Source organism: Sander lucioperca, chromosome 19 (genome assembly GCF_008315115.2).
Source record: "Sander lucioperca isolate FBNREF2018 chromosome 19, SLUC_FBN_1.2, whole genome shotgun sequence".
Lineage (NCBI taxonomy): Eukaryota > Metazoa > Chordata > Actinopteri > Perciformes > Percidae > Sander > Sander lucioperca.
This window is the reverse complement of record NC_050191.1, coordinates 27,493,679-27,507,352: the sequence shown is the minus strand read 5'-3', so window position 1 is coordinate 27,507,352 and position 13,674 is coordinate 27,493,679. Positions and strand designations below refer to the sequence as shown.

General features: G+C 41.1%; 1 protein-coding gene across 2 annotated transcripts in view; it reads right to left on the bottom strand.

Moving 5' to 3' along the window:
* dse (dermatan sulfate epimerase) overlaps positions 1-13,674 on the bottom strand; it is a 29,687-nt gene that overhangs the window by 10,661 nt on the left and 5,352 nt on the right. For both annotated transcript variants that reach the window (XM_031285664.2, XM_031285665.2), the window contains one exon: positions 6,462-6,715. In XM_031285664.2, coding sequence (XP_031141524.1) covers positions 6,462-6,715 — 254 coding nt within the window. The remainder of the gene's footprint in view (positions 1-6,461; positions 6,716-13,674) is intronic.

Genomic DNA, 13,674 nt, shown 5'->3' with positions numbered 1-13,674 from the left:
CATTCCAGCCAACAACGTCTTAGTCTGTTACCTGGAGAAACCTTCCACACACACCGTTTAGCTGTGGGGATGGAAAGCATGACTCCGCTATGGCACACCACACCGTGTATGCTCTCTGACACACACCAGATCACACACATAGCCTTTACTATGAGAACGAGTGACCACATAAACACTCCAGCTACAGTTGGTTGAGAAATCCTGGGGCCATCGTCGGTAACTGGCCAGCCCCCGCCCACTGGAGTCGTCCCCAACACTGTTTGGTTTTGGGGCTGGTCTACACAGAGCAGGTATTTACCATCAAACAGGAACTCTTGGCACACACAAAAACCATATTCGCACAAACAGAGCTTCACACAGTCCAGGTCCGCACTTTCAGACTCTTCAGTATCTTCCGCAAAAGTAAAAACATATTTCATTCTTATTAAAAGCTTTCTGGGAAAAATACAGGCAACTTGTCAGTGCCCTGGACTACCACCTCCTGAGAAACAATCGGGTTCAAGTTAATTGAACTCTGTACCATCTACAACTAGTCCAGTTTTAGGGTTGTGCACCGTTTTGATTTCAACAATTCTGATTCCAATTCCGATTCTTCCTTTCGATTCTGGATTTGATCAATTCTTGTTTATGATTCTTTAAGGGGTGGAGTTGAAACGGGTCACAACCCGGGTCAAACCAAATTTTCCAAACGATTCCAATGGAATTGTTTTTTCATCAGAATCGTTTGGAAAATTTGGTTTTTAATCCGATCATCGGTTCCATATTTGACACGTAATTTTTGCAATGATTCCAAGTTGGAACAGGTTCTCGATGCCCAATCCTATCCAGATTACTGTCGCACGGCTGTTGACCAGGTCCAGCAGGACGACTCCCATCACTCCTATCTCACCCTCTTTACAGTGGCTTCTTATCAGGTTCTGGATTCATTTTAAGGTTCTTGTTCTGACATATAGAGCCCTGCATAGTCAGGCACCATGTGTACATCTCTGACCTGCTCCATCCTTACATTACCAGTAGGTCACTCAGATCTTTTGACCAGGGTTACTGGTTGTCCCTCGCACTCGATTAAAAACTAAAAAGTACCTGTTCCTTTGAAGTGGTTGCTCTGACTCTGTGGAACGCCCTTCCTATTCTTTTACGTTTTGGGTTCTCCGTTGATGCTTTTAGAGCATCAACTCTTTTTCCACAAAGATAAAAACCACCTCAAGAGAGCGGGAAAATGTTTTGGAAGTTTTGAGGAAGTTTTATCAAAATGTTGCCGTTTCCATCCAGTTTTTCTAACGCAATGCTTCAAAATGCACCAAAAATAGGTGCACGAAAACACAACTATAGACTATGCATTTTAGATTTTCAGCAGTAGCATTAGCAGCTTATTTAAATAAAAATAAAAAAAACAGAATTGAAAGTGGCCGGTTAGCAGGAGCAATGCCAGTCACCAGAACAAAAAAAAAGGAAGTACCATGTACTGAAAATCCAAAGAAAATGATGACACAGTGCTGAACATACAATTACAATTACTGAAACACCAAACACGTTAACAAGAAAGGAGAAATAAAAAGAGAGAATCATCACCACATTAAAAGGAAAAACACATACCAGACAAACTCCATCATACATGCAGTTAGTGTACAGTAACTCTCAGCTCTAATTTTCCCCCAGTCTAATGATGTGGCTAGCTTGCCTAATGACTAGCAGAGGGGATAATGCTGCTGTCAGACCCGACTGTCTCCCATGCTGTTAGCCAGGGTGCTGGCTCTAGACACCCACATCCCTCCCTCTGGGTCAAGGGCATTTGTTGTTTCCAACAACGCTCACTGACTTATTCTCTGCTCCGCCTTTAGTTTGTCTGCACATCAGAGCACGTGGCAAGCATCTTGTGTTGAACTGACCACGGTGCTGGCCATTTGTTTTCTCATCTGTTTTATATCAGGGGCAGGACCGAGTCAATAATGAAATACTATGTTTCAGTCTGACTGCTCAATTGTGGGGGAGGTGTATTCATGTGATGTGGTATAGGTTCGCACTTCAAATGAAAAGCAGTGACAGAGGAAAGGAGAGGAGCCAGGAGTTTTGGGGAGTAGCTACTGAAGCTAAATGCTACATTTGTAACAATGGAACAGCCAGCGCAGAGCGGTTTTACCGCGGATCATGTGTAGGCCGCTTAAGCATGACTCTGTGGCTGGCCAGTGGGAAGGACGTGACAGACAGGGGAGGTGGGGTTTACTATGAACTGTGGGTAAACTGCACAGCGCTGTCCAATTGAACTTTCAGCTTCATGCACCAACAAGCAAACACCCGTATCTGGAATGTGCTGCTCCTTCCTGTGTGCTTATCTACACCAAAGTCTGTCACTGCTCTCACAGACAGCGTGCATATTTCTAATTTCAGTGAGTGGCACATGAATTGCTCATTGTAATAGCATGTTATTTTAGGGCACAATAATAACACCTTGTCTAAAAAGTCAGCAATGAGGCCTAAAGCTTGTGTCAGATAACCAATAAAGAAGAAGACAGAGCTAGTTATTCCTTCTGGTAGTGCTTACTGGAAACTTTCCATTTATACACAGGCATCTTGGCAGAATAATATTTGGACGTAATGTCATCCCTTTGCACAGGAAATAAATGATACATATACGAAAATGGAATGCAGTCAGGCCTCTGCACAGTGTTGGGCCAGTCACTTGAGTGAGACTGCTATATGAAGCAGTTAAATGAGAGTATTGCAAATACAATATGTGTGAGCAATCTTCTAAGAAGATAGTGTTCTTACCCCTGCTAGGTATTAACTATCATCTCCACATGAGGGCTGCTGTGACGAACACTGTTAACAAATCAAACCGTTGTAAAAACAGAGCAGGTAACAGACAGGCTGAGCTGCAGCAAACTCACTTTTTCCTGAGCTCAACACAAAATGAATGAAGCCAAAACAGGTCCATCCCATCAGGCCATAGTCTATATCCACGACGTTTCGGATATGTTCTGGGTTTGTTCAGGTGCCGCCGGAAATTGCGTCGGATCTCCCTCATTTCCGGCCGGATGTCCGTCCCCTTCCTCTTTCTCTGTGTTGGCGTTCTAACCTCTGGTGGATTTGTGAGGACTATGGTTAACTGCTCCTCAGATCTCTGCAGGGTAAATCCAGACAGCTAGCTAGACTATCTGTCCAATCTGAGTTTTCTGTTGCACAACTAAAACTACTTTTGAACGTACACATGTTCCACCAAAACAAGTTATATAGCGCCGCCCAAGACGATTGTGATTGGTTTAAAGAAATGCCAATAAACCAGAGCACGTTATTCTCCCATCCCAGAATGCTGTATGGACTCACCAGACCCTCCTTAGCAGTGCTGTGGAGGAAGGTCTGGCATTGCGAGACTAATCAGGTCATAACTCTCCTGAGTGTCCACAGAGCGTTGCGCCTGTTGTTGCCCTCTACAAAAAGCCTCAGATCAAACCACCGAGACCACAGCGGCTCTCTGTAAGCCAGCCGTCATTTAGTTCACATCAGGGCTGGATCTGCCAGAAATCAAGATCCCTGTATGCAAAGCGAGCTGCACTGCAGGCATTTACCTTCTGAAGACCTTTCTCTGCTGCCACTTTCAATATGTAGTACATGACATTGGTGCAAAAAGACACAATCATGTCGGATCTCACAAAGGAAATGCTGCAGAGAATAAGGCCCGGACCTGAACGCACAATGTGGAAAAGCTCATCTGCAGAACCGTTACAAAGGATTAGTATGATGGATAGAAAATGAATCTATGAAAACTATTCATATGATAAACAATGAACCATTTTATTCATGTTTGTGTATATACAGTACATACTGTATATACTGACATTACTTTAACAAAATGAAGTTAAAGTAACCTTTAGAGCGGAAATAATGAGTTAATTCATTAGATCAGGGGTTTTTTCAGCCAAGGACTGAAAGAGAGACGGAGCAGGGACCCATACTAGAGATATTAAATGAAGTTGTATATTAAACTGGGCCTACAATTACGTGTGGTGCGGCCTAAAGCCTTTATACATAACTTTTTTGGCATACAATACTAAGCTTGTAAAATAGCCTTATAATTGTTGGCATGATTTGATAAATCATGTTTTAATTTTAAAACATACATGTGACACAGTGAATCTTCAGCATATACTGGATCTGTAGATGGCTATCTTAGTGACTACCTTACCTATAAGCCAGTAAGCCTATCATCAGTGGGGATTTATATTTGCTAATAATATGTTGGGTTTATGTTAAAACTTTTTAATTTTTGAAAAAACTTATCAATAATTTGGAGGCCTTTGGAGGCCCCCCTTAAGGACCACTTAAGGGTCCCGGACCCCCTGTTGAAGATCCCTGCATTAGATGATCGATGGAAAATGAATCAACAACTATTCATATGATAAACAATGAGTCATAGTCAGTTTTCAAGTTCCAGCTTCTCAGATGTGAAGACAACATGACAATAATTGTTAGTTGCAGCCCAACTAACTCTATAACTATCTATTGAACCTGCTAATCTATCTAAATCTTCCTGTACGTTGTGTGAACTTTGAAACCCAATCAACTCAAACCCAGGGGACCCACTCACCAGGAGACACTGATTCCTGGAAACTCTTGTAAGTAACATAGTAAATCAAGGCAGAAATAAATGTTCAACATTCATATTAAACTGTTAAAAAAAGCCTCAGAGAGCCACAGTGAGCCAACATGACTTCACATTCACTGAGCAACTCTCTTCAAGGGAGGCTCATTTCATATTTATTTGGATCCCCATCAGCCACTACCAAGGTACCGTAGCGACCACTCTTCTAATGTGGTCCCAAAAGGTTGCTACATCTGCCACCAAGCCTCTTTAAAGAGTTGCTGCAGGATGAGCAAAACATGCTGATAAAGTATCTGGAAGTACAGATGGGAATGAGTATTTTTTTTTAAATAAAGCTACAGTTACTACTGTGAGCTACTGTTCTAAACCAATATTTCATAGGGGTGGGGAAAATTGTTTTTTTAAATAGATTATTTTCCCTAGAATACTTTTTTTTTTTACCAATAATGAACTAAACTGAACTTCAACTAAATATTTCCTGTTTACACGGTACCGCTGACATCATATCTGTTTCTAGTAAAACAGAGTGAAGCAGAAAAGCAGAAAATCCATCTTATGATGTTCTTTATAAATGAAATAAACATCAGACTGACTGACTGACATGTGATGTCATTCTTCTTAGAAAACTATCAGTTTTTAGAAATGTCTCATGATATACTGTCTCTAGAAGTGTATTATTCAACTTTTGTTTTTGTTCGAGAAGGAAAAGAGAATCGCAATACTCCTAGAATCACAATAAATGAAAATCACAATACAAATCCAATCAGCACCCATGTATCGGGAAAGAATCCAATCGGGATAAAAGTATATCATCCCAGCCCTAATATTTAATATTTTCATTTTGCTATGTCAAAAATGACATTTTTAACTGTAATCCCTTTACAACAGTACCTTAGTCGGGTGTAAATCCTCTGAATCAGCCTTGAGACCATGTGAGACTAAACCCAGACTAATGAAATTCCTTTAGTTGAGTTGAAGCTTGTCAATGCTGAGCAAAGCAAAGCAGGTTTCTAAAGCTGCACACAGAGCTGCAACGAGTTGGCTGGCTGAGAGAAGGAGGAAATCATCTGTCGTTTCATGTCAGAGCCGATGATTAACAGTTTTTGATTGAAGATATAAAGGAAATACAAGAGGATATTCATACTCCCCAATCCTCCTTTGGTGGATGTGAATATCTCTCTAGCAAATCTCACCCCAATCTTAGCCACTGGTTGTAAAGGTTTCCTGCTCTGGACCAAAGTGTTGACACACAGTACAAACTGACCAACATGTTCATCTTTAGGCTCTGGGCCAGGGCCGGAGCTCCTGGGGCTCCACAACGTTTACTCAAAAGCCCGAATCTTTGAGGTTTTTAACTTTAACTTTAATTTCCACTTTGTGTCATTTCCCCTCAGACTGGACGTCAAATCAATGGAGCCATTACTGGGGAAATATTGCCTTCGTTTCAAGATTAGTAATGCAGTTTACACCAAATTCTAACCCTACCAGTCTTATGTAACTGTAAAATAATAACATCAGACAATTCTTGCCTCTTTTTAGGTGGCAGGAATGAAAAAAAGTCATCCTCAACATTGGCTGTGTTCTGGTTTCGGAAGGATGTAGAGCTACATCCTAAAAAACAGGATGTAGCTCTACAGGATGATTCTTTCCTTGGCAACTACTGTCTATGCTTTGCCCAAATGATTTTCAGATTTTTAGGCTTTCTATAATCAAATGGCTTGAAAAATAATGCATATAGCTGCCGTAAATGGAGCATGCCCCCCGGACCCCTAGGTTTGGGCTCAACCCCGGATGTTTACATCGTCTGGCTCCGGCCCTGCTCTAAAAACACATTACAAAGACATGACTCCTGATCGCTAACCTTGGGTCATGTACACCAAGCTTCCTGTGAGCAGCGCCACACAGTTGGTGGGCTGGTGGTTGTGCAGGTACTGGAACCCCCAGCCTCGGACGTAGGACTTCTCGTACATCAGGCGGGACGCGTTGCCGATCACCTGGAGGAATCGCTCCTGCTGGCCCTTGTTCAAGTACTCGTACAGGAAGTCGTAAGCGGTGGCGAACCCGACCAAAGAGTGCGCCAAAGGAACTTCATCCCAGGGGGCATCTTTAACCAACCTGCAACACAAATACCAACACATAGGCTAAAGGCGAGGCGTCGAGACATATGCAGAGTAGAGCCCGACCGATACATCGGCAGGGTGATATTATCGGCCGATATTAGGCATTTTCCAAACTATCGGTATCGGCATTTATAATGGCAGATAAATGAATATTTAAAAAATAAAATATAAATGGACGAAACCCCCTTCAACCATGTTCTGAGTGTTGGCGTTGCATAGTTTGTCCACCAGAGGGCGCTCTACAACGTCCTGTTGGCTACACTCGTGTTTAACCCTTTAAGTTTCATATCTTCAGTTTGTATTTTTATTATTTATCAGAACTTTAATATATTTTGATGTTCCTCTGTTCTGTTGTGACAATAAAAACAAACAAGTTTATTTTTAAACTGCATTATCATATTATATTAGTGAGGACTCACTATTACAATTACAAATAACTAATGTTAGGGAAATCTTTTTTTTTTTTTTTAAATATATATTGGCCGATATATTGGAATATCAGATTTTCGGCCTTAAAAATCCTTTATCGGTCGGGCTCTAATGCAGAGCAGGTGGAAAATAAACGCTGGATGGTAATCAGGTGTGAAATGTTCACTCTTTAAATGAAGCCCTGGAAAATGTTTGTCATGAACAAGAAGCCTTTTAATTATCCCCACCACAGCTGTAAAACAGTGATTTACTTTGAAAGCAAAAATAAAGATGCTAAGTAGCATTTTACACCACAACTGCTGCACCATTGCTTACCAATAAAGAGACAGTAAAAGTGTAGTGTTTGCAAATTGTCTCCTGGTTAACCGGCACTAGGATCTGAGAATGCTGACTTCTGAGTGTTGACGTTGTAAAAGAGAGAAAGGTGTTCTGCAATCATTCTGCTCACTGTAGTTAAAGAGAAGGTAACTTCAGATGTGGTGATGAAACTACGTGCTAAACTGACTCAATAAATCACGCTGAAATATACACAAGGATTCTGTTGAAATCTAACAGAGCACAGACGCCATGATGTCTGGCCACGTTCATTGACGCTTTCATTCAAATAAGTTTATTTAACAGTGAAACAATCAAAACAAAATTACATACAATCTAAGCAGCTCTGTGAGCAGGCGGCAGTTTATAGCCATGGTTATACATCTGTTTACAGAGCATGTCTGATTCGTTTTCTTTGTTAACTGTTAGCCCATTTGCCAAAAATAATAAAGGATATGGAGACAGATACACTGAATGCTGTCTATTTAATTTGGGATTTAATGTTTATCGTTTATTTGTAACTTAGTTATACAGCATGCGGTGTCCAGAATTTGCACCGTCTACTAGCCAAATGCTGGTAAAACATGCACGTGGCTGGTAGATTTTCTTCACCCACCAGCCAAAAAACAATGGTTATCTTTTGAGGAGCATTCACTAGCCATTTGGCTGGAGGACCCAGAAAAAAGTTAATTTTGGACCCTGACAGCATGTATTTCCTAGTACTTAAATCATTTTGGAACTACATCCATCCATGCATCCACATACTGTGGATAATTAAGCAGTCACAATTGGTTGGTTCTTATCGGAGGCCCTTCAGTGGACCCAGGTTCACTACTAATCAGTCAGTTATGTTACGGTACATGGGTAGCGCCATCGTGCATTCGTTTTCATTATCCATGGCCTGACAACCCGGACTCTTTATTTTGCACTGCATTAGTCTACACAGTGGTGTCTTGTGTCTGAATATATTACTATAAGGGAATGAATTCAGTACTTTTCGGCTTTTCAATAACAAAACACAGCTGTTAACCTGCCGCTGACAGGTTGTTCCTCTCTAACTGTTAACGTTAATGCAGTGCAAAATGAACAGTGACACCTGTTAGACCAAAGAGCTGATCTAAAGCCCCTTTCACACATGCACTGCAACCCTGAATATGTCTAGACACAAGAGTTGTGATGTGAGAACGCAAATGGCCCAATCAGTTGGACTGGACATTAAACGGTCTTTACCCTTCCAGCCCCCGAGGACAAAGTCTGTGTAATGTCATATCGAGTGTGAGAATTGAAAGCGAGCGGGTGGCCGTGTTGATGACGTTGGACGTGCGGCTGTAAGAACGGGGATTAAGCAAACATCCGAAAAAGAAAACGGGTGATTTACACGAAGACGCACAAGGAAAATGTCTAACTGGAGAGACGACGAGATTCAGGAACTTCTATCTGTAAGGGCTGACGCCAAAATCATCAGACAGGAGACTCGGTTGTTTATTACCAAATTATTAATGGTTCTGTGGCCGCGGTGTAATCCATATCATGTCCTAATGTCTAAACCAAACGGAGGATTTCCAGGAAGTCAGAACACGTCTGACACGGAAAATCTACCGTTGCTGATTCCTCGGATATTGTCCGGAGTTCATATAAGAAACCGGCTTCAGAGAGCCATTTGGATTACTACAGCTTAGTTTTATTTTGGGCGGGGATACATATATATGATTTGAATTAGACTTGTTGAACAACGCTGTGTTTTTCTTTGACATCCGTTGAAGGCAGGGTTGGTAAGGTTGAAAAGCTAGCAAGATTTGAAAGTAGCATCTCGGCTCGGTCTTACCTCTCCCCCTGCCCTCGGGGCTCAGACGCTTGAAAACGGGGGTCTCAGTTTGCTTCCAAGTGCACTAGATTTCAGTTCACTTTAGGTAAGAAAAGTGCATTTACTAGCATGCAAAATCTGATTTAAGGAATGATAACTTCAGTAGGGCTGCACAATTAATCAAATTTTAATCACGATCACGATTTTGGCTTCCCACGATCAAATTCACTTGATCGAGCGATATTTAAAATGCTTCATTCCGTTCATAGAACGCTCTGTATCAACGTTTTTTTTTTTTTTCAAAGCTCCGTAAATCACTCTACAGTGAAATACAGTCACTCTACACCGTTTAGCTGTCAGCATTTTAGCTGTGTTTAATTCAGTTACTACTGTAGCTAACGGTAGGCTAACGTTAGCTGCTGTGTAACGTGTTATTAGTGTTTACTAGCTAACGGTAGGCTAACGTTAGCTGCTGTGTAACGTGTTATTAGTGTTTACTAGCTAACGGTAGGCTAACGTTAGCTGCTGTGTAACGTGTTATTAGTGTTCACTAGCTAACGGTAGGCTAACGTTAGCTGCTGTGTAATGTGTTATTAGTGTTTACTAGCTAATGGTAGGCTAACGTTAGCTGCTGTGTAACGTGTTATTAGTGTTTACTAGCTAATGGTAGGCTAACGTTAGCTGCTGTGTAACGTGTTATTAGTGTTTACTAGCGTGACGTGCAGCGATGTTTCTGTTGCCTCTAACGTCTGTTTTGGAGCATCAGAGCGAAACGCAGACATTTAAGTGGCACCGTAATCTGCGTTGCTATTTCGTCCGGTAGATAACATGCGCCGTTAACGTGAACAGAAAATTGCGTTGCCTGTATCTTTTCACGGCAAATGCGCATGTTTGGAAAGCGGTCGCACAACAGCTGAAATGGCTCCTTCATAGTATCCTTCAACAAAAGAGGAATGTAGCACAATATGGATGTGAAAGCAGTTATAATTAGCCTATGTGACAATAAAATTTGTTTTGGTTAAAATCAACAAATAATCGTGATAATTAATCGTGATCAATATATTGATCAAAATAATCGTGATCGTGCAGCCCTAACTTTCAGATCCATAAGTTATTCTGAGCACACATCGCTGGTGATCTGTGTGACAACACATCATAATCTCTCTTTCACTCCTTCACTTGCTGTCTGTCAGCTGCTCACATAGTTCGCCTTCTTCTAAAATATAAGAAACACTAAACAGAACCAGAAAACCCAAGACGTTATAAATTTGAGACCAAAAGTGTCGGCGAGTTTCACTCGAATATTCAGTCCAATAAACAAACGATCATTTTGACCGTGTGACATTTGTTTAGAGCTGTGGCTCAGTAGAGCGGTCGCCTACCAATCATAAGTTTGGTGGTTGGCTCCCTGGTCCTGCAGTCCCATGTCGCAGTGTCCTTGGGCAAGACACTGAACCCAGAATTGCTCCCGATGCTGCGCCATCAGAGTGTAAATGTGCGCGAATGTTAATCTGATGAGCAGGTGGTACCTTGTATGGCAGCCTCGGCCACCAGCGTATGAATGCGTGTGTGAATTGTGCCTGTACTATTTAAAAGTACTTTGAGTAGTCGTTAAGACTAGAAAAGCGCTATATAAATACAGTCCATTTACACAGTCTGCCGTTTGACAAAGTGCAGCGCAAACAGAACCAAATGCAAAATCCAACTTCACACTATCGGTGTGAAAGTGCCCTTAAAGTGTGTTGGAAATAAAGCATGAAATGGCACAAAAAAAAAACATTTGGTGTTGGTAATACATGGTTTCCACATGTTAAGTGGGAGCTGAAGTCATTTTTTTTTTAAATGACTTCCTGTCATCTTTATGTTGCAATTTGCCCATATAGCAAAAGGGAAGACTATAATAAAATGTATGCCAAGTCACAGTTGGGCTGTATATTGAATTATGCCAAAGCACACAGAATCTCCCTTCTGTATGTTTGCACAGACTGTGTAAAAAGAAAAAAAATGAAGCAGGCACCAGTATGCCACAAAGTAGAAGTTCCCCGTCGGAACATGGTTCCTGGAGTTGACGGAGACTTAATTGAAGGATGTGAATACCACAGCTGACTAACTCCTGGAGCCACTCTGCACAAGCCTTCAGAGGTTCAGTGACCATAATAAAAGTGTGGCCAAGGAGAAAACTCACAGTGTGTTGTTAGGATTTGAAAACACGTGCTCAGTGGCTTCTTGCTTCTGCTCTGTGGCACACATACTGAAATTGTGAAAAATGTCCTGCAAATTGCATTAATACCAAGCTGTGTAAACTCCCTCCCACCTGTTCAACGGCTGGAGGCAACACAGCAGCCATGCAGCCAAATGAGACGGATTGAGCTGCTTGAGCAATAACTGAAAATTATGCTGAGTTGATCGAATCTTACAAAATACTAAACTATAGAACCTTCGATGACAAAAAAAAGAAATCTTGTAATCAGGATTTAGGGAGTAAAAATGTTGGGTCAAGGAAAGGAATGGTCAGAATAGACTAAAGTAGTCACACTACAAATAATGTATGTAGTCAGTGGATATCTGCATGTAATCAAATGTGGATATGTTGTTATTAAAACAAAACCAGGGTAATGGTGAATGCTAAAATGTATGTAACAAATGTAAAATAGCGCAAGTAGAGAAGATTTGTAAAGGCAAAGAACAGACTGATAGAGCAATATGTATCTAAAGTGTGACTGTCTGACATTAGCACATTAACACCAGCCACTATGAGCTACTGGTCATACCAGAGAACAAGCAGTGTTTTACTGCCTACAAATTAAACTTTGCCTTTGTGAGATGAAGACTATGTTCTATGTCTTAATTAAAGTCCTTCCTTTCTCAATCTGCACTCTTGTCTGGACTGTGTTCTCGTGGACATCAGTCATCAGTCACAGCGCAACTACTGTTGCAATTCAAAGTCTACATAAGTACAGTCCAAATGACTGGAAGTGTTCTTGCTCTGCCTGTTTTATTCAGGATACTTGGGGAGCTGACTTGTGTGGAAGGGGTAGCTAAGTATGCCAGAATTAATTTTGCATCGATCATCGGCAATGGTGGAGAATTACAGCCAGGCTCATACTGTTTTCATATTGGGCATTTTTAGGCCTTTATTGACAGGTTTGTAAATGGGGCTCACATTCAACCAGGTGAGCTACCCAGGCATCCCATAACTGTTTTAATATTTGTCCAACAACTGTTATTGTTAAATAATGAAGTGTTTGGATCCATCATCTATCCCATTTGGGAACTAGGGATGTGCGTGTCTTTTTTTTAATCATTTCTATACGTTTATTAAGTGTGGCCATGTTTTCAGGAGAGAAAATAAACCTTTAGAATATGTGGCTGATTCATTGAAATCATTCCTGTTTGAAAATTTGGTTTTGAACAGTTGTATCTAGGCAAGCCCTTTGGTAATCAACCGCTGGCCCTGATGTCTCTGTAGCATTATGAACATATGATGTCATCCCCTTTGGAAGAGAAACTTTAGTCTCTTTAACTTTAGAGTTGTTGCAGCCACAATACTCAATATGAAGGTAGAGTTAAGGTTTATGTTTTTAATGGACAGCTGGCGTACACTTGCTCTGCCTCTGTGGACTGTTGGTGTCTTATGTCTAGAGATCCCACCACACTGCAATAAAAATAATACATATATATTAATGCAGTGTAATGTTTTGTAAGTAAACATTAGAATTCAATTCAATTCAATTCAATTTTATTTATAGTATCAAATCATAACAAGAGTTATCTCGAGACACTTTACAGATAGAGTAGGTCTAGACCAAACTCTGTACTTTACGAAGCCCCAACTATTACAGTGGTTGCCTCAAGAGCAAGCATTAGCAGTAGCTATTGCGACAGTGGCAAGGAAAAACTCCCTTTTTTTTGTGTAGAACAAGGTAAAGTGTGTCTACATTTTGGCATTGGATGACTTTGGTTTATGGATACATGTACATGCTTTTACATATACATTTGAACTAAAAGAAAGATGGTTAATGTTAACAAATCCCCATAGGTAGCTAGTGAGCACTAATTGTGTGAGAGGATGTGAATATATGTGAATGAACAGGAGAAGGTTACCATGGTCCCCAACACCTTCTCCAAGCATCGTTATCTGAGACCTTCCTTCCTTTAGTCGTTGAAATGAAAGCTGTAGGACGTAGTGAATGGCTGTTCTTCTCAGCCACTTTGACCTTGCAGGCTGAACTAACTTCACTAATTTAATTACAATCTTAGGGAAACACGGAAGCACCGTTGAAGGCTGATGCCTGCATGGTGTTCAGCCATGGCTGACTCTGTAAAGCCAGAAGATTGTCCAAAAATGGGCTGAATGGATGGATTCAGCTGATTCTCACAGTGTGAAGTATGTCAAGGATTGTTTA